We start from the raw sequence: 23,620 nt of genomic DNA, 5'->3' as shown, positions 1-23,620 counted from the left end.
AAATATATTGTGAATCTCAATATTTTTCAGGTGCTTTCAAAACTCTTTATTCTAAATTCCTTGGGAAGCAAGTGGAGCTTGCCTTGAAATGGAAGAGAGGGTTTCAAAATCACTTTGAGGAATTTTGTGTGAGCTGTAGAGGTGGAGGAGAATATTTGTCTTCTTCCTAGTGGCAGCAGAGAATTGCAGTTTTGCTGGAACTTTCAACTATTCTGCTTTTCCAGTCAATACTTTTCAAATGTAATTTAGTGGAGACAAGACAGGGTGGTCAGAAATCAGACACAACCTGACATATGGGCAGGAGAGATTTCCAAAAGTATCTGAAGGACATATGGAGGGAAAAAGTTCTTCTCTGATTTCACGTATAAGAAATAGTCCTATAAGAAAGAGTCCAATCAATTCATGTAAGCTGCTTGTTACACTGGTCCCAATCCAGGGGAGACTTATGCCACTTGAAGCTCCACTGAGCTGAAGGCAATTACTTGGGACTTGCACTAATGTGAATCTGGCCCAACATGCTCACAAATTGGCCCTGATCTTTTGTCTCTCAAGCAAGATTGGAACTGTCTTGTGCTTTTTACAGAAAACTTGAAAATGAAAAATCCTGCATAGCTTGGTTCCTTAAAGCAGAGCTTCCCAGCTGTGAAAAATGGCTTTAGGTGCTTCCATTTTGGGGCACCAGTTCTGGGGCATCTAAGCAAGGCCCCATCTGCTCTGAGCACTTCTCTTCTTAAGATCAAGCACTTTGTTTTAAACCTCTGAAAATATAGGTCCTTAGCTTTCTTTGAATCTCTTGTCCTTGGGGATTTGCAAAGCCACAGACCACTGGTTTTGTGTGATTTTTATGGTCCTGTGGGGCTGTGTGATGAATTTTGTTTCTGGGATTTTCTAATTGTAAACAGTAACAAAAAGTTCCTTATTTTAATGGGTATTTTGCTCTCCTTCCCCTAATCCCTCTCTCTGTACAATAGTGTAACTGAATATGAAACAAAAGGCACTCTGCCTTTCTCTAAACACCTAGGACATGGTAAGGAAGCCAGAATTGCGATTTCACACTTTTCTCCCCCAGTACTTGAACTGTTCTTGTCTGAGCGAATCTTCTGCTGTTCCCGATTTCTCTGATACACATCCTTCCTCCAGAGCTCCTGCCCAAACTTTCTTTCTGTAGGGGTGCTACAATTCCAAGTTATGTACTGGCTGTCAAGTTCTAAGCTCAGGTAGTGTGGTTGCATTTCCATAAAACCATGGGTCCCTGTTCTTTTCCCACTATTCTATGGTTGGTTTATTTTCCTCATTGATTCCATCTCTTAGTGATTCTGCCTCTTCTGGTCTTTATGTTAAGCGAAAAGAATACTTAAAATCTTTCCAAACCATAGGTGGCTTGTTTGTGTTTTTACAGGTTTTTCAGAGCTAAGGCTTCTTTAGAGAATACATGGTATATTTTCTGGCCTCAACGCCTCAGTAGTTTGTGACCTTTTTAGCATGTTGGCAGTGAGACAAATAGCTTGGATGTTTTCTCCTGGTTTTTGCAGAGGGAAATTCCTTCATCATGGGGAAGGCTTTAAGATTCTTATACTGGAGCCATAACCTTTGTAATCTCAGAAGGTCTGAGGTGGGCTTGATCAATTTTGATAATAAAACATGCATGAAAATAGGGAAGACAGCAGGGTCAAATCTAAAGCAGTAGTCAGTGGACCATCCTTGCTGTGGAGGTGATGAAGGAAACTACTTTTTTGTCTGTTGTTTGCCCATATAGCATTTAATCCTTAACATACAGCTGCCACATTAGGTCTCTATGTGTGCAGCAGATCCCTGACACACTGAACACAGTGTGTCTGTGGTTATGCAGCTGTTTGTACCTGCAGGGTGCCGTTCTGCCAAAAGGCATGGTCCATTTTCTGCTCATTCCTTATGCCCTGTGTTCATGAATGGCCTCACGGTGGAAGGAAGAGGTGAGTTTTTGTGTGGATCGATCAGCTTCGTGGTGCAGGCTCACTGCATCTCACGTGGTGGAAGAGGGAAGTTAGGAATTAGCAGTTACCGTGCTGAAACTGCCAGCATGGTTTGATTCTAGTTCAAACATGTATCCCAGGGCCCAAAGTCACTCCCTGATGTTGGCAGAGAGTAAAATGGGGTGTGGAATTTCCTGTTCAGTATAGCCATAAGAAATAACCTTCCAAATGCTGTGTATTTTACTCACGGCAGTTTAAAGCTAACATAATGTGACTTTGGAAGAAAGCTGGCTCCTGAACTGCATGTGTGAACTCACAGGTGTTTGTATATTAAGATGACCTTTCTAGTACAAGGTGTAGCTTTTTGCAATCCAGTCACTTACATGCATGGTCTTGGCTTCTGGATCACTACAGGCTAGAGCCAAGCAAGTGGAGGAAGATCTAACAAAACCATTTTCCAGTCCTCTGTATTTATTTGGTTTTTTTTGTTTGCAAAAAGCAAAATCTGTGTCTCTCAAGCTCCTTCTATGAATCAGAATGATTGTCAGATATCTTCTTGTAGGAAAAATGATTATGTGCTAAACCCCTGTGAAGTTATTGTTGACTTGGTTCTCCTGGCTCTGCACACCTGTAAAGCCCATGTTGAAGCAGTGAGGAGCTCTACACCCAGTCTGTCTTCCACCCTATCTCTGTCTATCTCTTTCAGTCATCTGGATCCAGGCCTTTCCTTTGTGTTTCCCATCCAAGTTTCCAAAAAGCTTTTCATGTCGTGCAGGGTACCTAAACCCATTGCCCTCTCTTCTCTCTATCTTTTATGATGTTCATGACTGTTCAGCCTGGTGAATATATAATGAGCTGTAAAGGAAATATTTTTATGTGGTACTGGTGTCAATTTAGACTAACTTCAAACCACTGTATAAAAAGAAGTCATGATTATTACTGCCACTGATTAAAAGTCACCTAATTCCTTTACAGCAGAATGTGTCCATCTGCATAAAAAATCTGTATGTATATGTATTGCTTTGAGCCAATTAAAACTTTCATCACCTGGATTTCAAAAGATGCCTCTTCTTTTGAGTTTTTGAAGGATAATAAATGGGCATACTTCTCCCCCAGCTTTTGTCTTAATAAGGCATTTTCACCTCTGGCTAATGAAGAGTATGATTCTTTATGAAGAGTGTAGTGTAGTGTTACAGGCAAAATGTTAGAGTCATGGAAGTCTGTAGTTAGGGGATAATATATAGAAAATTTCACCTTATTTCATCTGTTCACCATTGAAATGTTACCAGAAGATGTTTTTCTTTTGCAACCATTTATTTTTTATTGTGAAAATTTTATTTTTCATTTATTTGAGGACAGGCAGCACTCTGGAACCAGTGCTAGTGCACGCTCTCCAAACACAGAGTAAAGATTCCATCTTTCCATGGAATTTGGTCTTCCTGCTTCATGTCCTTTAGTACAATGCAGGATTTGCTGTCTTGCAGATGGCGTCTGGCCTGTGTTGCAACCTCTGTGACAGTGCTCAGAGACCAGCCTGAGGAGAAGTGTTGCAAGGGTACCTAAGCAAGCACCCCTCTGAGGAGGGGTGGGAGGAGGTGGGGCTGCACCTGGGACTTTTAATGGCAGAATAAATGGGAAGGTGGAGGGCAGTGCTGTACAGTCAGTCCAGTGCGCCTGCTGTGCCTCTGTTCTCTTCCCCTATGATCTACAAGAGTATATTGTCAGCACCAAATCTTGAAGAAATACATACAAGCAGATTTTTATTTTCTCTTGTGTTCTTTAAACTTTAGTTACCTATCGGCAGCTTTCAAGATGACAAGAATTTTGACAGCTTGCAAAGTGGTGAAGACTTTGAAAGGCAGATTGAAGTTTTGCAATGTGTCTGCTGATCACTGGAGTTTCTCAAGGACAGGTACCAGACTGTTGAGCATCAAGGTAACAGTGACTGAACTACTGTGGTTTAATAGATGTGTTTGGCATGCAGAGATAGCTTGCTGCAGATAACAGGGCTTACCTAGCGATGTGAACCAGAGATTTGTCTGAACCCTAGGTGAGGGGGTTGCTTGGCTAAATGGTTTTATTAGCTAAGCAAACACACTTTTTGTCTAGTCTGGAATGGAAATTATAGGTAAATTACACCAAAAGGTGGAAGTTCAGGGTTTCAGTTAATTATTATATGGTATTTTCTTTAGAAACACCTCACCCTTCTATGGGACTGATAGCTAACAGAACAGATCTTTCAGTCCATATGAGCATGAAATGGCTGAATATTTAAAATCATGCATCGCTTGAATTAATCCAATTGAATCCATACAGAATCCATTTTCAATGTATTAGAAACTACAATGGCTCTGAGATTAATTGGAGAGGTAGACAACTCTTGTGAATGCATCAGTGTATCAGCTCTTGATTTACTGGGACTGTAAATCCCCAGTTGATTTCCCCAGCTTTCTAGTGCTTTTTGCTAGAGGAGCTGGAGTACATGGGTGAAATGGGACTTTCTGTGGGACTTCTGTAGCACTGAAGTGCTGTGTGAGCTCTGCCAGCATGCACTTTGCTTTGAAAAGGCACTTTTGCACAGATGTTGTGTTGAATGAACAGTGCAATAGAGTTAGCAGCTGGAGGAGTGGTGTTTCAGAGGGTAGTAGGGAAGAACATTGAGACACTTGGACTGAAGGTGCTGCCTTACCTGGCAGGGTGGTCTAGAGGGCTGATCAGTGTCATTTCTGTCCACTGGGGACTAGGGTTTCTCTTACCTGTCCCACAGCCACTCATTTTTCAGGAGTTCTCTGAGCTCCTTGCAACAGACCCATTACTTGACAGGACAAGGGGGAATGGATTCAAACTGACAGAGTAGGTTTAGATTAGATACTAGCAAAAAATTCTTTACTGTGAAGGTGGTGAGGCACTGGAAATAGGTTGCCCAGAGAAGCTGTGGCTGCCCCATCCCTGGAGGTGTTAAAGGCCAGGTTGGACAGGACTTGGAGCAACCTTCCAGTGGAAGGTGTATCTGCCCATGGCAGGGGATTGGAACACAGTGATCTTTAAGGTCCCTTCCAACCCAAACCATTCTATGATTCTATAATACTATGATACTATGATACTTTTGAAACAAATATTGTCTGCAGAGGAACACAGAATAAGACAAGAGGTGTTCCTGTTTATATGCCTTCCTTCAGCATGTGAGTTCCCAGATTAGCTTTGTCTCACCTGCATTTAGAAACAGAGCCTGTGTGGTGAACTAGTGAACTAGAGTCCTTGCTGCTGGACCTGTCTTCTCCTTCTGCAGAGTGTACAGCAGACATGAACTTGTTCACAGTCTTATAGCACAGTAATCTTCCTCCAAGCAGATAAACCCTGACTCTGCAATCAGATCTGGCTTGGGAGGAAGTTATTTCTCCTTGTACTGACAACAGGAGTGCTGCTTGTGGATTATAAACCGTTGTGGTTACCAGTTTCCACAGCTGCACCATTTGAAGAGGAAGTAGGGCTCTGGCATGAGGAGCAAATTCCTTGGTTGTTCCTTAGGCTGGGGAAGCTATGTTGGTTTGACCCTGACCGTACAATAAAATTATGTCAGAGCCCTCAGCTGGGCCAGTGCTGTCTTCTCACACGTTCCAGGGCAGCTGCCAGTTTCTTTTTTTCCATATTGTAATCTTACCAGTGGGCTAAACAGTGTCTCTTGGTGTGATAAAGCAAATTGCAGCAGTTTGAACAATCTCTTCTCTATGGGTTTCATGCTTCAGATCGAAAAGGGATGGGAGAAAATGGACACAATAATAGAGACAATGGAGTGTTACTGCTGGGTGAGTGGGACCTGTGAATGCACTAAGAGGTGCTGTTGACAAATGTCACGGTGTCTAAGAGATAGAAGGCCAGGATTCATACTTGGCTGCTTGGTTTATGGCTGGGATGGCCTGCAGCATTAGGTTGCTCATGCTGTACCTTGTGGAACAGGAGTCCATGCAGGTACACTCAACTTCAAAAGGGTTTTAGAAAACTGTCAAGCCAACAAAGCAGGGCTGAAGAGTTCTGTTGGAACACCATCCTTGCTTGTCTCTTGCTTCTGATACCTCTCTTGCTTTTTGGAGCTGGTTCAGTTATTTCTGCCATCGTCCATAGAACACAGCAGTTGGACACTGTGATGCACAGAGAAGTGATTCAAGCACACTTTAGCCTGTGGTTATAAGTCTGAAGCAGCAAAAGACATCTTCCACTGGTAAACCCTTGTAGCCCATGGTTAGCATTGCTGATCCAGCCTTTGGTGTCAAGACACCCTCTTTCTTTACATATCCCGAGTTAATTCAGGTAGCCATAGCCAGTAGGCTAGATCTGATGCATTCTTATACTGATGGATTAACAGCTGAATTTTGGATTTAACATCTTAAATGGCAGATTCATGGTGTTACATACATGTTTAGTCAGTCATCCAAGGACTGCACAAGCAACAGACCTGCAAGGTCATATTTTATAATGCTGAAGCATCCAGTTAAGAAGTTTCATGCACATGAAAAGCTGCTGCCCTCTGATGATGTTCCAGTACCAGCTATTCTAGCACCTACTTATCTGTGCTGTGAAGCTAAAGGGTGATTGCTTAAAGCCAACACCACTGCTGAAGGCAAGGAGAATGAATACCTGTTAAGAGAGCAATGCCAGGTGAAACCCTTGGAAGCTATTTTGATTTCAGTCCCAGCAATTGTAAGTACACCCAAGGTGGGTCAGAATGAATTGAACTCTTTTTCTGTTTCAGAGTGTATGACAGGATCTATTGCAGGGCAGCCAAAACCTACCCTGAAGAGCTGGGTCTAGTGGAGGGTTTGTACCTGCTCTGTGACTACCTGACTCACCATGAGATGTGGTGTTCACCGAACAGTCCCAGAAGTCTCTTTCTGACATTTATTATGTGACAGCTTGTCTTGACACTGACAGTGGGGAAAGTTGTTTCCTTTTGAAACTTAATTATTTGAGTTCAGTACCTACTGGAGTCTGTGCTGTCAGAATGGATGGAGAGTAATAAAGCTGAGATCTGGTGTAGCTTAGTAATCTTTGGCTCTTGAGAACTTAGCTCAGATTTTAAAGCCAGTTCTACAGGATCCATGACTCTGTTTGAATTCAGAATATTGAATACAAAGACTTGAACCTTTCCTGGTTGAGGCTTTTGCTTTAAGACAGTGACAAGCTTGTACACCACTTTTCCATGGGACATGCAGAAGCAGAAGTGAAAGAGACTTTCTAATATTTATATGCAAGCAGTAAAGCAGGGGGCCTGAAGAAAAAATTTAAGGATGAGTCATGCTAAAAAGCCTACCTATTGCATAGCTTTGCATCAGGGAGTGGAAGTTAAGTGTAGTTGTGAGGCAAGTGACCAAGTAGTGACCTGTGGATGGGTTTGGTGTTCCAACCAGCATTAGAGGTAATGGGTATTTATGAGAAATTTGAGGAAAGAGTGAAATGCAACGTAATTAACGTCATGGCCCCAGGCATGCTAGAGTTCAAGAAATGTTTGGACAATACTCTCAGGCACATGGTAGGATTCTTGGGGTTGTCCTGTGCAAGGACAGGAGTTGGACGAACTTGATGAATCTTGTGGTTCCTTTCCAACTCAGGACATTCTATGATTCATGTTGCTGTGTGGGGACTAATGGCAGTATTAGGTAATGGTCCCATTCCTCCATTACTGCAGGCTTAAATGAGCATTTAGTTGCCTTTAATTGCTTTTTCTCACCGGGCTATTTTAGGAAACCTAACAAAACACAACAAAAACTTCTAACCTATGTATAAGTTCAAGTATTAGAGAGCATGAGGGAGAGGTGGTAGTTCCAGAAGGATACCTAATAATGCATCTCCAAAGTCTGTACTCTGTCCAGTTGAACTCACCCTATGTGGGGAAACACCATTGTAGATGAGTAGCGTTAGATGTGGGGACTCAGGTCCGTATTTCCCTATTACATCTCCTCCTTCATTTCTAAAGAAGAGATGGGCATCCATGAGTGAAAGAGGGGCACAGAGAGCAGACCAGAGACCCCTCAGGGCTCTCAGTAGGGATGTTTAGCATCGCTGGTTTCAGGTTAATCGAGCTTGTTTAAAATTCAGGAATGGGAAGAGAGACTGCAGCTTGAAGCTCTTATCATTTAATGCTCTTCTGAGGCCAGTGTAGTGAAATGGGGATGTAAAGGTAGTATGAGCAATAAATAGGTGGCTTGTAACAGTATAGCTGGCTCAGTAAGGAGAGGTTTGGGAGAGCTATAAAAACCGCCAGGAATGAGCTAAAAATGTAGTCAGAAATGAGAGGGAGATGAGGAAAATTTTGTGGAGCGCTGTCTTTAGAAACTATTTCAGATTACTGCGAAAGGACTCTTCAAATATATTTGAGGCAGGTGGAAAGAAACTGGCACAGTGACTGCAAGGAGAGTAGAGAGATGGGTGAGGAAGTTAAAGATGAGTCACAAGCTACTCCACTCCTCTTTTTGGAGGTGAAGGGGATGTAAAAAGGGGGCCCATTCCCATAGAGATAGGGAGAACCTAGTGAACTGCTGGTGTGGGGGAGTGAAGGGGTGCTCATTTCCATTGGTCCTCAGTGACTTCTGCTAGGTGCCTCATCTGGCTTGGTTCACTCTTCTCCTTTGAGTTTTGTGATGGACAAATATTTGTGGCATTGTTGTGAACATCCTTAAGAAGAGTTCAAGCTGTAGGAACTATGACTTTTCTACCATGGTACCTGTGTTGCTTTTCTTTGGGTTTGCCTTGGATAATAAAGGAATTAATCCAGTGCTTCTCCCCAAAAAATATCCTAAGTGTGAAGCTTCTTTGGTGTATCCCAAGACACTCACCTTGACTTGTTATTTTTTCTTGCCCTGTCTTCTCTCAATGTTAGCCAGAAACAAATGTGCCAGAATAAAATCAGATAGATATAGATATAGATATATCTACACAGGGTTGGCAAAGAAGGTCTTGACTGGTAGCCATGTCCAGATAGGTTTCCAGCCTGTGACAGCATAATACTCACAAGAAGAGTAAGAATCTGTTTGATTTTTCTATCAAAGAGAAAACTACTACTTTGTTGCTGGCTATTTGGTCTTAGGAGAGTGAATGTAGCTCAGTCCTGGCACCAGCTTTTTATTGTAGAAGGAAACTCGGAGCTTTTGGATTCTTCCCTGGTTGTGATATGTCAGCTGTTCTGTAGCCAACCAGATGTGTGAGCCAAGAAATGTGGCAGAGACTGTAGTGCTGTGTGGAATCATGGTCTGCCTTAGAAAGGAGATGTTTTGTCATCTTATTACTGGAGGGAAATAAACTGGCCTACCCTGAACCTGAGTGCCAGCTGTATCTCTGCCTGGCTGAGAGTGTGTCCATACCTGCCCAGGCTTCAGTACTTGGCATACTCGTAGTCCTCCAGCAGTTCAGGGTTCAGCTTCACCTTACCAAGATAAAATGGGAGATTTCTTTGGAGGTGAAGAACTGGACTTACTTGACTGGGAGGCAAGAAGGGGGAAAAGTTACCCCTTCACTTTCCAGTAAAGGAGTTTATAGAAGACACCCTTCGAAAGGCAAATTGTACTGCAGATCTTTTGAGATTTTGCACATCTTTGTCATCCACTTTTTAGATGGTAGGGGCTGCTACAGCAGGGAACTAACTGGAACTAATTTCATCTGATTTCTTACTTTCTTACTGGGTTTAGGTTTGTTTTTCTTTTAACTTCTAAAGTGCTTACTTTACTTGATGTGTGAAGTGCTTAGTGAAGTGGGACCTGAACTAGTTGACTCTTCAGGCTGCTTTGAAAAAATACACCAAATCTATTAACACCATATCAACAGCATGACTCTTTCTGTTAGCCATCTTCCTCCTCAAAGGTTTTGAAGAGTACTGCGGCCTTGCTAGAGCACAGAGCCCTCTGCTAAAGGTGAAGCTACTGACATGTAGGAAGAAGAAATCAGATTGCAAATGGCATATCTCACATTAGGGGTGTGAGGCAGAAACAATTTAGTTGAGATTACAGCAGAGATTTATCTGAGGCTATGTGGGGATGCTTCTGAGAAGGGTGAAGACAAAAGGACCTCAGGGAAGCTCTGGAGGGTTGTTTATTTCTTGCTTGTTCTTTTTTTGAAAGTAAGTATCTCTCCCAACTGATCCCTGATTGAGCCAACAGGCCTTCTCTGTAGCCTTTATATCACTTTTCACCTTAAAAATGAAACTGAAAAAACAAGGTAGGCTGGCAGTTTAGGGATATGGTAACACCTCCACTGTAAATGTAAGCAAGAATAATTGCTTTGAGAATGCTCAATGAACCAACCATTTAATTAAGAATAATAAATCAAGGAAGAGAGGGAAACATTTGAACATCTATCTCCTGCTGAACTTGCAGGCAGGTTATGGTTGCTCAGGGACATTTTTCTGTATTACTTGAACACTGTGTAGGGGCTCTAATAGTATAATAGGGGCTTCTGTTCAACAGAAATGATTTCTGTGCTGTCTGGTATAGAAAGGAGGTGGGCTGTGGTGGGAGGAAAGCCATGCAGATCCCTGTCAAGTACAATAGTGAGGGTGAGGCTCTAAAGCTCACAGTGATTGCTCTGGGGTTTGGCCTTCAGCACTTAGATGAATCTTAAATTTTCTGGTCATCCCACCATTGTGGACTTTGTCTTCAGAAGGATTCTGCCGGGCTTGGTGGCAGTTAGGACCACAATTCAGGCAACTGCCCCAACGTGTGCCCAGTGGTGGGACGTGCTTGAAGTGGGGCTGCTATTTGTGTGGACTCCAATCTGTGGCCTGCGGGAAGGCATCCAGCCTTTGACACCAAGGTTGGGAGAAACTGTATCCAGCAGTCAGTATCCCACCTGGGTAGAGTAGGTTGGGCTTTCAACAGGCTTCCAAAAGGGCAGACGTCCTGTCCAAAGCCCAGTCTGAGGCATCCACACCACCTCTGTGCAGTGCTTTGAGTGTCTGGCAGTTCTCTGCAGTGAGAGGCACAGGGAGATTAGGGAGCCCACCAGCCTGTCATTTTAATGTGGTCTAAACCTAGGGGATTTAGCCACAAAAGTTCTGTTTATAACTGGAGAGGGAGGAGATTTTGGTGTTGCTGACTGAACTATCCAATGGTCCAATGGGAAGGTTCCAAAAATTATAGCTAAATCTTTGGAGAATGACTGGATGTTTGACATTAATGAGGAAAAAATGGCAAGGCTAAAAGCATCCCAGATGCACAGAGTTCAATTACTTGGCAGCGCAGTTTGATTTTTAGTGTATTTTGCAGTACATTAGTAATTGATCTGTGTGGTATTTGTAACTGCAGAGGGGCTCTAAATGAATGTTTGTCATGATGGTTACAAAATGTTCAATACCGAGAATGAAATTTCTCCTTGCTGTGATTGTTCATCTGATTTACGGCTAATGGAAAGTAGCTCTCCAGCTCCTTTCGGCAGCAGATTGATCTTGATTTTTCTTTTAAAAATCCCAGTAAGAAGAATAGTTCTGTAAAAGAAGCCAATATGAAGCTAAATCACGGTGAGAGTTGCTTCCTGTGGACACACTTGGCACATTGGCATAGACCACTGGGATTCTTGCACTGGTGGTCACTCTGCCTGTTCCCAGGAGACAGCTTTGCTTGCCTTCCAGAAGTGGAGGTTTTTCAGGGTCCTGGAAGTTCATTATCCAAATTCTTTTAAGCCCAGGAATTCATTGGCAAATCTATTTACATCTTTGCTTACTCTATCTCTTCCTCTGCATGTCACCAGTGATCCTGATGTCTGAGGGAATCTCTCAACTCATTCTGTCATTTCTGCTGTTCATGTAGTCATTATTTATTTATTAGAAGGTGGAGTTCTCTGGTGGTTTCCCATCCACTGCCTGGACAGGGTAAGAACGGTTTAGTTTCCAGGTGGGGCTGAAGAGGGTGGTACATTTAGTCTGATATGTGCAAAGACCCAGTTATGACAGTGAATCTCTTAAGGACTTCTGTAAGACTCTGTCCTATTTCCCTTGGCTGTAAAATAGTGATGAAGCCTGTAAGGGATCCCACAGTTAGTGTGGGACTCAGTTCTGCTGAGCACTCTCTGGAAGAGGTATGGTTTCCTCTAGGCTGCTTGTTACATAGCTGCTTCTTCTGGGACAATTTATGCCTATCCCTGAGGTAACTGAGACCAGGAGTGTCCATCTGATCCATGAGTTCCTCTGGTCTTGTGTCCTATAGCTGAATAGACTGGTATTTTGAATTTTGCTGTCTGACACCAGTCAAACTAAACATACACTTATTTTTAGCTGCATTGCTGTACAGTTGCACCAGAAGTTAAGCACCTACCAGAGGTCAGAACTGGATGAGAGCCAGCAGTCAGCAGCGGGCCTTGAGCAAACATTGAGGAAGCGAGCAATCCTTTCCCTACAGGGTTATGATGTTGGTAAATTGCAAGATGTAATATGTAGAAAAAATTAACTAAGGGATAGGGAACAGTAATAGCAGTATATGCTCTACTTGCAGTGAGGTTTGCCAGCTCATTTAGGATAACAATGTTTCCTAAGTGTTATAAAGAAAAAAGGCATCAGACTAGTAAAAGAGATGCTATCTTGGCAGCTAGGAGTGGGAGAAGGGCAGGAATACTTACAGTGGTAGGCATGAAAGGCAGGTGTCCTAGGTGTTAACCTGTATAAACATCAAGCCTTTCCTCCTGTGTTTGAGTTTCTTCTTGTGCCTTTCTCTAGGTGCAGACAGCGAACTTGGTGCTGGAAGACGGGATGAAGATGAAGGGTTATTCTTTTGGCTATCCATCCTCCACAGCAGGGGAAGTTGTATTCAACACGGGGCTCTCTGGGTAAGGGAACAACAAATGATGTATAAGCATCAATACTTCTCTGGAAGCTTGTTGAAGCGTGAAAGCTCCTTTTTCTGAGCTCGTAGGGTCCTGATCCAAGCAGGTGGTTTTCTATATAAGGCTACACTGTAGTTCAGAGATACAGAGAGAGAGAGAAAGAATTAATGAAGATGACTCAGGCACACCTCTTGTGTCAAAGCATTTGTGCTGATAAGCACCTTTAAACACTTATCTAATGATGATAATGAGATACATACGATTCTGATCACTTCCTACTGAATTGCTGAGTCAGAGCAGAGGAGCTGTCTGTTCTCCTTCCAGTGCCCAGATCAACTATAGACGTTTGAAGCATCTGCAGCCTTCTTGGTAATGGAACTTGGTTTCTGAGTGCAAAATTTTTAAACTCCGAGTTGGTCACCTTTATGACCCATCCCTTATGTCATTTGTTGGCTCACACCTCAGGTAAGGATGCTTTTATGCTCTATGCCCTTTCCAGCTAAAGGGCAGGATCAGATTCATGCCTAACCTAGCATGATTCTCTGTCCTCTTGAGTGGTAGAAGCCTATGGCTGACTTAGGTTGGCAGCCAAATGCTGCCGGTGCTTTTGTTGGACTACTTGAGCAGGGGGAATCTGGCCACAGGAATGGAGCTTTTGGTAAGGACAGGGACATATCCTGGCGGAGGTAAGACATCTCTGAAGCTGTTGATGCTTGAGCTTCTTCTGCAGTCATTCATAGCTGTCTTTGCTCATCTGCATTGTGTTCCCCAAATTCTGCTCTCCTTTGGAGATCTGAGTACTCACAGGATGAGTTTTTAAATGATGTCATTGGTGATTATGTTAAATTGCTGCAGAGGGGAATTAGTTTGCAGAGTTTTGCATTAGGAGACAATTATTTAAGCATTTCGACAGCACTAATTACTGGCTGTGTTAATATACCTGCCAACAAACCACTGCTTAACGTAGATCAGAATGATGGAGGGCACCACGGCTCTCTTCTCATTGATAGATTATGGGCCATAAATCTTGGCACATCACAAAAGTCAAGGAGGACCTGAGGGATTAATTTCCTCTCCACATGTTACTGTGGCAGTAGAAGTTGTGTTTGTTCATTGTCTAATCATTTGGAGAGGATGCTGTGACAGAGATCTCTTCTGTGCTGGGGAGCATATGGGCATGGAGAAAACATTCAAAATGTAAGGTGGTATCTTCAGAGCCCCTATCCAGAATATGACCTTGATTGATTCACAGAAATGGAAGACACGAGTTTGCAGCATTGTTGCAGAACCTAAAAGTGGCAGATTTCCTACCAGTCCAGGGGTTGCTGTCCATTGAAAGGAACCCTGTAGCTGTACCTCCTGCTACTGATCACAGAGATAAAGATCTGTGTATCCAGAGGAACCCAGCTGTCCCTTCTCCCTGACACAGGAAGAGGCTGTGCCTGTGTGAAGGAGGTGCCCAGGCTGCTGGGGCACACAGCAGTTTGTCATGATAGGGAACAAGAGGTTAGTGCAGGGATGCTGATAAGCCTCAGACCTGCTTTCTGTGAAGTGGGTGTTTCTAGGTGCTGAGTGCAGTCAGCATGGGCTCTGTCCTGGTGTGATTAATAGGCTGCTCTGCACTGTGTCTCCTCATCTGGACTCCCACGTTCTGATTCATGCGGGAGGCAAAGCACTTTATGTGCATATAGCTTTCAGGCTTGAAGTAGCTGAAGCTTGCTGAAATGTTGTCATATTACTCTGGAATAGAAGGAAGAGAGCACTCTTTTCGGGGTGAAATGTTGAATTTTTGATAGAAAAGCATGAGGATGAATTTTCAGAAACATTTGCTGAAAAAAATAAACCTACTGTTGCAGCCATCTGTTTAGTATAGGAACAAAAAGAGGAGATTTCCAATTAAGAAAGAAGAAGAGTTACAACCCAAAAAACGTCCCATGTTTGAAATGGTTCCATAAAGGTGTTTACCTCCAATAAGACTGTGTGTGTTTCCCAAGATATTCTAGTGAGAGAATGGGTTGACAGGAGTTTACTGAAATCAGGCATACCTTTGGTCAGGCATAGCAAGGACCAGACCTTGAAGCACGTTTGGAGCTGGTGTTGCCATCTGCTCGTCTGTACTCCACACAGCATTGTTCCTGCTTAAAGGGCACTGTCCATGCCAAGCTCTGTCTGCACACCCCACCCAGACCCAATGGCTCTCTGTCCTTGTTTGCTGATTACAAATGACATGCAAAGGTTAATTACATTAGCTTTGTCAGTTACAAGGAGTCTTTTGGAAGCATAGCCAATTAGCTCAGAAGGAGAGAGCAATGGCAAGCATGCACATGCTCTGTGCCTGGTACGTACTGCAGTTTTGGGATCACACTGCACTTTTTGTGGGTGGTTACCTGCAGCAGCAAATATAGATTTGAACATCAGGAGAGGCTTACCTGAAAATATTTCCTGGCCATTGTTCATTCAACCTGTCATTTCTCAGAGCTGGCTGGTGTGCTGCGTTGTCTATATCTGCCAGTCCCACTTTTGTGAAGAGCTTCCCAGTGTTTGACAGTTAATCTTCTGGAAGTAAATCTGGTGTTCCATAAAAATGTCTCTTGTGACTTGCTGATATCTGCTAGATGGCTGAACTTGCCAATTAGGTATTGTTTAAACAATAATGACAATAATAAATTACATTTTGTATAGGACAGATTCATCCTGGAGTGTCTTTATGCATTTGGCTCAATATTTGTGGGGATAACTTCATCTGTTGCTAAACTGCAGCTGCTTTTGGGTTGAAAGACAGCAATTGCTTAATGGATATTTGCAAAAGCATACTACAGTATAAGAGAGAAAGTGAAGGACTGTCCATTAATTTGAAGCTGAAGAATAGGAGCATATAGACCATATTTACCCTGTCCCCTTATATGTGGTTGAAAGTGAGACTGGATCTACTATGTCCAGAGATGATACTTTGTGGACTCCTAAGTTTGGTCCTCCACTGCAGAAGAATGTTTCAACATGCTTTCAGATCTGTCCTTGCTGAGAAGGGCATTCAGGGAGGTGCTTAACAAACTGCTGGGCTTCTGCCTGAGCTAATGATAGGACACACTCTGGGGCCTCGTTACCAAGGGTGGAATGCTGAATCCCAAAGCATTGTCTTCAACTTGCCTTCTTCAGGGATACACAAACCAGCTTCCAAGCACCTAGGAGTTTTTTTCAGGTGAAATAAATAGTGTTCTGTGGGTGGGAACATGAAGATTGCCTAGAAGAGAGGCCAGGCCTCTTCTGGGAGAAACTACAGAAGTGGGACCATGGCAAGCTTTGTTTACAGAACCCATAGGAGGCAAGGACCTAGGGTAGTGATGAGGAATCCCAAGGACTTGTCTATGTCCTCCCCCACAAAAAGAGCAGTTAGAGCCCTGAACATCCCAAAAGATGCAAGCTCCAGATTGTGGAATTGACAAAGCCTGGGCAAACAGCTCTGTTGTCTGCTGGCTTTTCAGTTGGAGCCTTCTGATGCCACTGAGAGGGGGAAGCTCTTACAGCACGCGGAGGGAAGGGTGCAGCAAGGGCAAAGCACTGCCCAGGGGTGTGCCCAGGGAGAGGCCAGGCCAAGCTGTTATCAAAGGGTCCAGTGATACGCTGTGCAGGGCTGAGATCTCTCTGCCCTCTCTGTACTTGTTTCTCATGTTAAATCAAAGGACTCTGAGTTTGTTGATAGCTTCTGTGGTTTTCTTAAATGAAACATGAGAAGCCAAAGTCTTTCCTTGTTCTCCATGTCAAATGTTTAAGCACAGATGGCAAAGCCAGGGTGTATTCACAGATGTGCTTGCTTTTATTCTGAGGATATCTTCACATGAATACCATTTCTGTCTTTTTGCCATATGGGAATTCAAACCTCTCTTGTTTTCACTGGGTCTTTTGTTTTTCTTTTGACTTCAGACCAATGTACTTTTCTTCTGCTTTTTCTTCATCTAGATACACCGAAGCCTTGACAGATCCCAGCTACAAAGGACAGATTCTTTCCCTGGCTAACCCCTTAGTTGGGAATGGTGGAGTGCCTGACACGGCTGCTTTGGATGAAATAGGCCTCAGGAGATTTCTGGAGTCTGATGGGATAAAGGTAATAGGGGGGGATGCAGTGCTGATCATAGGGTTGTGCCCAGCAGCCTGAGTGTGTAAGAGTTTACTGGCTCTCTCACAGAAGGAATCAGTGATACTCAACCTTTCTTTTTCTTCTTCTGGATATTGTCCTTTGGAGGAATGGTGGCAAAAGATACTCCATCTTGATTTCTGTACCAAGCCATGTGCCTTCAGGAAGTATCTGTTCTGAGGTGAAATGACTGTTTTATACACTAACTCCACTGAAAAATGGAGCTGACTTTTGAAATGTTACTTAAAAGTGAAAAGTTTTTTTAGACAAAAAATTAATCAAAATACAACACTTTGTCTTGTCTTAAATTTCCATTTTCTTTCTTTTGACAAGAAGTGTTCTGTCAGCTCAGTGCAATTTGTAGCTTTGGTTACCAAGCCATATTCTTCTATGGATTTCCTGGTCAAAATGCCCAGGTACAGTTGTGAGATAGCCTGAAGTCTGTCCATGATATGGTTTATGGTGAATGAATAGTGAAAATTGAAGGTACTGGATAAGTACAAAGTGATTTTACAGTGCAAAATGACGTTTCTTCTCTCTACAGGTTTCAGGTTTGCTGGTGCTGGATTACAGCAATGAGTACAGCCACTGGCAGGCTACTAGGAGCTTGGGAGAGTGGTTGCAAGAAGAACAGGTGAGCAATCTAGAGGTAACTACACAATGAGAATTGTCCTGGATGGAAAGATGAGCTCTTTATTTTGTGCTTTTTAGTGCAGAAACTAGATTTGAACAACTCGGCTGTTTATGAGTGGGAATAAGGAGGAGAAATGAAGAACTGCAGTGAGGCAGCCTTGGCAGACTGCTGCTGAGAGCCTCAGCTCTCAAGGTCAGGCTGGATGGGGCTGTGAGCAACCTGGTCTAGTGGAAGCTGTCCCTGTCTACGCCAGGGGGTTGAACGAGATGAGCTTTAAGGAGTTTGCGAGCCCAAACTGTTCTATGATTCTGTGGCATGTTCTTCTCATAAAAGTGATCTGGCTGCTGCCTTCTTTCCATTTTAGCTGCCTGTTCTCTAACTTATCCCTGGATTTTCTTCAGGTGCCTGCACTGTATGGGATTGATACCAGAATGTTGTCCAAATTAATTCGTGACAAGGTATGATCTGCTTCCCTTGATCCAGTTGCATTAACCTTGCTGATGCTGGGCCCTTTCCACGTTCAGCAAACCTGGAGTAGAAATGGTACTGCTGGGCTGCCTTGACTTCAGATGCTGCTCAGATCCATATGCTCTTCCAAAGGCTTCTGTACTGCTGGGCAATGCTCAGATCCCAAGGAGCCCCCTCTCCCTGGCTCTGCTCTGGGTTTCCTATCCTGCATAAGTGAGCCAGCACAAGGTGATGTAAATGAAAGGCCTCAGGTAGTATCAGACACAACAGGTGGTTAATATCAAGCACATTGTTATGGTTTGACACTGGCCAAACTCCAGGCACCCACGAAAGCCATTTGCTCACTCTCTCTTGCTTTCAGCTGGGCAGAGGAGAGGGGGAAAAAAAAATTAACAAGGGGCTCATGAGTTAAGAACTGGGAGGAAAACACTCTATGGGCAAAACAGGTTCAAATTTAAAGGTATAAAGTAAATTTATTATTAACAGAGTCAGAGGAGGATAATGAGAAGTAAAACAAGCCTTTAAAACACCTTCCCCCCCTGCCGCTCCCAGCCCCTCCCTCTTTCCCAGCAACAGCAGGGCGTGGGGGTTATGGTCAGTTCGTCGCCTGAGATCTTTTTCAGTTCGCCCAGGGAGCGGTGTCTTTTCTCTGCTATGCCACAAGTCCCTCCCACAGGCAAAACAGTCTTCCCAAAACTGCTGTGGCATGGGTCACTTGTCCACTCGTCTTTTAAGGCCAGGCTGCTCTAGTTTGGAAGCAAGGGCCTTCTTTCTCAATCTCTGGAAGCAGGGGCCCTCTCTCTTTATTCGGGTCTCCCACTGGATCACAGCTTTCTCTGACATCCACTTGCTCCGTCATGAGCACTTTTCCCCATGAGCTGCGAGTGGATGTCTGCATCCCCTGTCATGGATTACAGGGAGATGGTTTGTTTCAACATGGTCCTCACCACGGCTTGCAGAGGAATTACAGCTCCGACTCTTGGAGCACCTTCTTCCCCTCCTTCTCCACTGACCTTGGTGCTGCCATGTTCTCTCTTACAAGTGCTGATTTCCTCCTCTTCTCTATCTGGAAGAAAAACTACTGCCCATAGGTACTATTGCCAACAAGTTCCACCAATTCAAAGATTCTTGCAGCATCCTGCCGTGCCAATAGGTTGATTTTGTCTAGGTTCTGCATCAGGGAATCGCTCGCCATGGTTCTGCTGCTGGCCACGTGGCCCCAGCGCTACTGCACGGGCAGTCACAGCTGCTGCAGTGCTGGTGCTGTTTAATGCGTCTCCTCATGCGGGGTGCTGGGAAGGAGAAGACAGTGCTGCCACTCCTGCCCTTCTGCCCGCGGCATGGCTGGCTAGGGGCGGCCAGGCAAGCAAGGCTTGCTGCGGGCTGCACTAAGATGGCGGCAGCCGCAGCGCATCGCTGAGGGCTGCGCTGGGAGGCCCTGGTGGCAGCGGCTCTCCTCCCCGGGAAAAAACTGTATGCACTGTTTTGATTTTCTTCTTAAATATATCATCACAGAGGCGTTACCAACCTCTCTAATTGGGCCAGCAGCATGTCCATCTTCAGAGCCATCAGAGGTTGGTGCTGTTGGACATGGTGGAAACTTCCAGCAGCTTCTCACAGAAGCCAAAAAACCAGACTGTGCCAAACCTACCCACACATCTTAATTCAGAAACAGTCAAACAGAGCAACAAGTCCATAAGATATTGTGGTATTAGTTCACAGACAGTGACACCTTTGGTCAGTGCAAATTCTCCTGCTTTTCTGAGACAAAGGAATGCCTACAGTCATCTAAGATGGATTCCTAACTTGGTTTTCTTTGGCTGAAGCCTGCTATTATTTTCAATAACCATTACTTTTCTCTGTTTTCCAAGAGCTGAAAATTGAGGTCATAGGTAGGATTATGTTATGAAATGAAGGTTAATGTGAAGTTACACTTCACACTGGCTGAAACGGTGACCAAGGCCAGTCTGAATGTAAATTTGCCTTGGAGGCTCTTCTTTCCTAAAGGATTATCTGAAGCTGCACTTTTCTTTAGGTTATCAATTTGCAGTCTGCAGCCCAATCCCATGCCGCCTTTCATTCCACAGTGCAAAACAGGAATGACCCAGCTTGAATAGAGGAATATTTGTAGAAATGAATTCTTATAGGAATATTTGGCATTGTCCTGCTCTTACAGATAGCATACAAGTACAATTTAATACAATAGAAAATGGCAATATGTTTACTGCTTTCTTAAGACGTAATAGATCACCATTCCTTTTATTTAAAGTAAATACTTTCAGTGTTTGTCCTGTAACTTAGCAGTGTATGGCAGTGAGTCCCATTATACTGTGACTTTGAGTGGTATTGGTGTATGGCTTTTAAGAAAGTACATAATGTCACTTCTTCACCCAGTTTTCTCAGGTTGAAAAAAACTAATTAGTATTTCACTCCATGTCGCTATAAAAATTGGGGCTGGGAACAGGGCTTCCTTATAATAAATCCAGAAATAAGCAATGATATGTTAAACTGGACTAAAGATAAATGCAGGGTGCCATTTGGCTGAGAACAAGGGCTTTAAGAGCTTCGTCATCAGCATTTATGGAACTCGCTGTAGGGTGGCACTCAGAACCATGGCTCTCAAGCACCACTCAGCACCCTCCTTTCCAAGAACAGGACTTGTTGAAAATGATGATGATCTTTTCAGGTTTGCTTCATGTGAAGCAGCTTGGAGCAGCTTTTTGGTGTAAGATGCTACTCAAGAAGACATAGGATGTCAGCCACTGTTAGAAACAAAACTCTGTCCTTAAAACTTGCCCTTGTTAGTGTGCATGGCAGTGCAAGATATTGGCTGTTGCTTGCTCTAGAGAAGCGGCAAGAATACTTCAGGTATGGCAAGCCAGGGAAGTATCTCAAAGAAGAATCACTAAACCCAAGGAGCAATCCCAGTGTGAATACTAGTGTAATATCCACAGAACAAGCTGAGTTTAACATGTTTGATCATGAAAGTGGGATGTCATAAATTTACCACAGAACATTGACTTCCTCTGTTTTACTTTCCCCTTCCATCCTTGAAAAGTTCTGTAATGCACACCCTGTCCCCATGCTGAAAAGAGGTTAACTCTAGATTAATCCCGCTTACTCCAGGAGTGGGGCAAAGCCAAAGCAGAGATTTTTTTTTCCACTGAGAACTTATGAGAAGAAGGATATGCTGCTGGCAGAACAAGAGTGTCCTAGCTTCTGCCAGGTGGTAACAGCAATATAGAATAGGGCTTGCTGGAGGTGATTTTTGTTTTTAACAGCTTATTCAGAAAACAGCTGGGCTGACCTGCCTCCTACATAGCTTTGCCTTACACCAGTTCTGCTGCCTTGTACCTATCCACATGAGGCAGCTGAAAACCTCACAGTGGGTTTCCAAAACCAAAAAAGCTTCAAACCACTTTGTGGATTACTCTCAGATCTACATGACAGTTATGTGGGGATCTGAATTCTGATCTTCTTGGAAGACAACTCAATTTTGTATCACAACACAGCTTGCCAGAATGCCTATTAAGAAATTTTACTGCTGATAATGTCTCTCCACTGAATGAAGGGGTTTAAACAGATTTTTGATACCGAGGAAGGCTCATAAACTTCTGAAAATGCTAAAAATGGTTATAAACTGCCAAGATACCATCTTTAAACAGCTGTTCCAGTTGCTGTGCCTGTCAACACCTTGTCCCAGTGTTCACAGCTTTTCCTTTGCTCATGCTTTGTTTTTTCTGATGTATTTCCACAGGGCACAGTACTTGGGAAGATTGAATTTGAAGGTCAACCCGTGGAGTTTGCAGACCCAAATGAGCAAAACTTAATTGCAGAAGTTTCAACAAAGGTGAGAAGTTCTTCTGTAGTATCAGCGCTGTACACTCCAGGTAGTAACTGCTCCCCATTTGCTCTGGGGATCAATCAGTTCTTCTAAACAAACAGTTTGGGGATGTTTTCTAAACCATGCACCTTTCTAGACCTTTGATGGACTGTTTTCTCAATATCTCCATGGCTCCTTAGGTGCAGTGTTGGAGATAAAAAATAGTTTGTGTTGAGCTGAATGTGGTCTGAACCATACTCTGATCAGAGAATTGTGTGTTGCAAAGACAGAGAAGTATTGGGAATACAGTTAGACCTGGTATATGGTGGATATTTTCAAACATAAAAAAAATTAATAAAAAGAATGGTTGCTTTCCTTAAAAAAAATTCAGGAAATATCACAATACCATTTGATAATCTGTGTTCAGGCATAATTTTGTTGAAGTGATTCCAGAAGAGATTTCTAGATATCAAAACCAGACCAAATTAGGAATCCTCTGCATCTAATATTACTGGAATTGGCTGCTATGCCCAGAGATCTGAACAGACCAGCAGTGAAGTTTTTACTCTGTTAGCTGGGCATGCAAACTGTGTTCAAGTACAAGCTGAGAAGAACGTTAGAAATTGTGAGGATGTAGGAAACCAGACCCATACTAAAAATAGTAACTATTCTTGTACCAATGAAAGGGCTAATGTCTTAAACTGTGGCCCCTTTGGAGATTTAATTGGGGGATAAAGAATGCCCTGGATGCTTAATTCCATTGAGTGAAGTGAGAACTGAGTGTATGAGTCTCTTTTGCAAATTGTGTGCTTGCTATGGTGTTTGCAGCTCCTTCAAGATCAGTGAGGCTCTGGAAGAGTTCTGCAAACAGTTGCTTGTGTACTATTCTGCACACAAGCTAGTGTGTTCATGGCATGGGTGAAAAGCAGTCCTGAACAGACTGGTGAGCGAGCAAGTGGGAGTTTGTAGCACTCTCCATCAAGGCTTGGATTTACAGTAGTGACTGTTATCCTGGGATGCCATTGGAATACAAAGGCAGCCTTGCAAATCTCACCTTGGGGGATCTCCCCAATTCATGCCAACACCTCTGCTGTGTTTTGAGTCAGGGCTTTGTTGCTACACAGGCAATTGCTTACTGAGGTTGTGATCTAGGATTGCAAGGTGCAGGTGGAGCCATTTCGAGCAGTTTCTCAGAAACAGATAAGATTGCTGATGCTAAACTCTGCAATTACTAAGACAGAACTATTGTAAAGATGCTGAAAATAGCTTCTTAAAGGGAGATATAATAAGATTAACAGCATTTTGGTGGTCTTGTTATGTTTATAACTTCATTTTATAGGCTTAAAAAACCACTTCGCATATAAAGCTGTAAACGAGGTAAGCTGTTTAATGTTGGTAATTACTGGACATGATAATCTGTCTGTTGCCAAATGGTGATTTTCATGTAGATCAGAATACAGTATGATCAGGAATCTGTCTATCTATTGTACACTAGGAGTGATTGATTTTCTTTGTTATATCCTACCCACCCCCTGCCCTTGATTAAATGCTTAGTGATATAGACTCTGCTTGCTAACATTGCCTATCCAGGGCAGGGAATGTAGAAAACTGCCAGTATTCTGCAAGGACTCTTGTTGGAGATTTTTTTTTGGTGCGTGTGATTGTCAGGGTCACAGAGCAGATGAGAGATATTTAACCACTTCAAGCTAAAAGGTCACATCTCTCCACACATGCAGGCCCACGTACTGTTTTTGTTCTTGGCAGTAGTACTAGCAGGAGCTTTTACTGTCCCTGACCACTGGTTTGCAGCC

General features: G+C 43.4%; 1 protein-coding gene across 1 annotated transcript in view; it reads left to right on the top strand.

The window, feature by feature from the left end:
* Nucleotides 1-3,764: 3,764 nt before the first annotated feature.
* CPS1 (carbamoyl-phosphate synthase 1) overlaps nucleotides 3,765-23,620 on the top strand; it is a gene marked incomplete at both ends in the record, with an annotated part of 98,185 nt that continues 78,329 nt past the window's right edge. The window contains 6 exons of the mRNA XM_082284632.1: nucleotides 3,765-3,887; nucleotides 12,646-12,755; nucleotides 16,710-16,854; nucleotides 17,429-17,518; nucleotides 17,920-17,976; nucleotides 21,744-21,836. Coding sequence (XP_082140758.1) covers nucleotides 3,765-3,887; nucleotides 12,646-12,755; nucleotides 16,710-16,854; nucleotides 17,429-17,518; nucleotides 17,920-17,976; nucleotides 21,744-21,836 — 618 coding nt within the window. The remainder of the gene's footprint in view (nucleotides 3,888-12,645; nucleotides 12,756-16,709; nucleotides 16,855-17,428; nucleotides 17,519-17,919; nucleotides 17,977-21,743; nucleotides 21,837-23,620) is intronic.

This window comes from Coloeus monedula (genome assembly GCF_965178545.1).
Source record: "Coloeus monedula genome assembly, chromosome: 7".
Lineage (NCBI taxonomy): Eukaryota > Metazoa > Chordata > Aves > Passeriformes > Corvidae > Coloeus > Coloeus monedula.
Note: the sequence above shows the minus strand (reverse complement) of the source record. Positions and strands in the feature narration are given on the sequence as shown.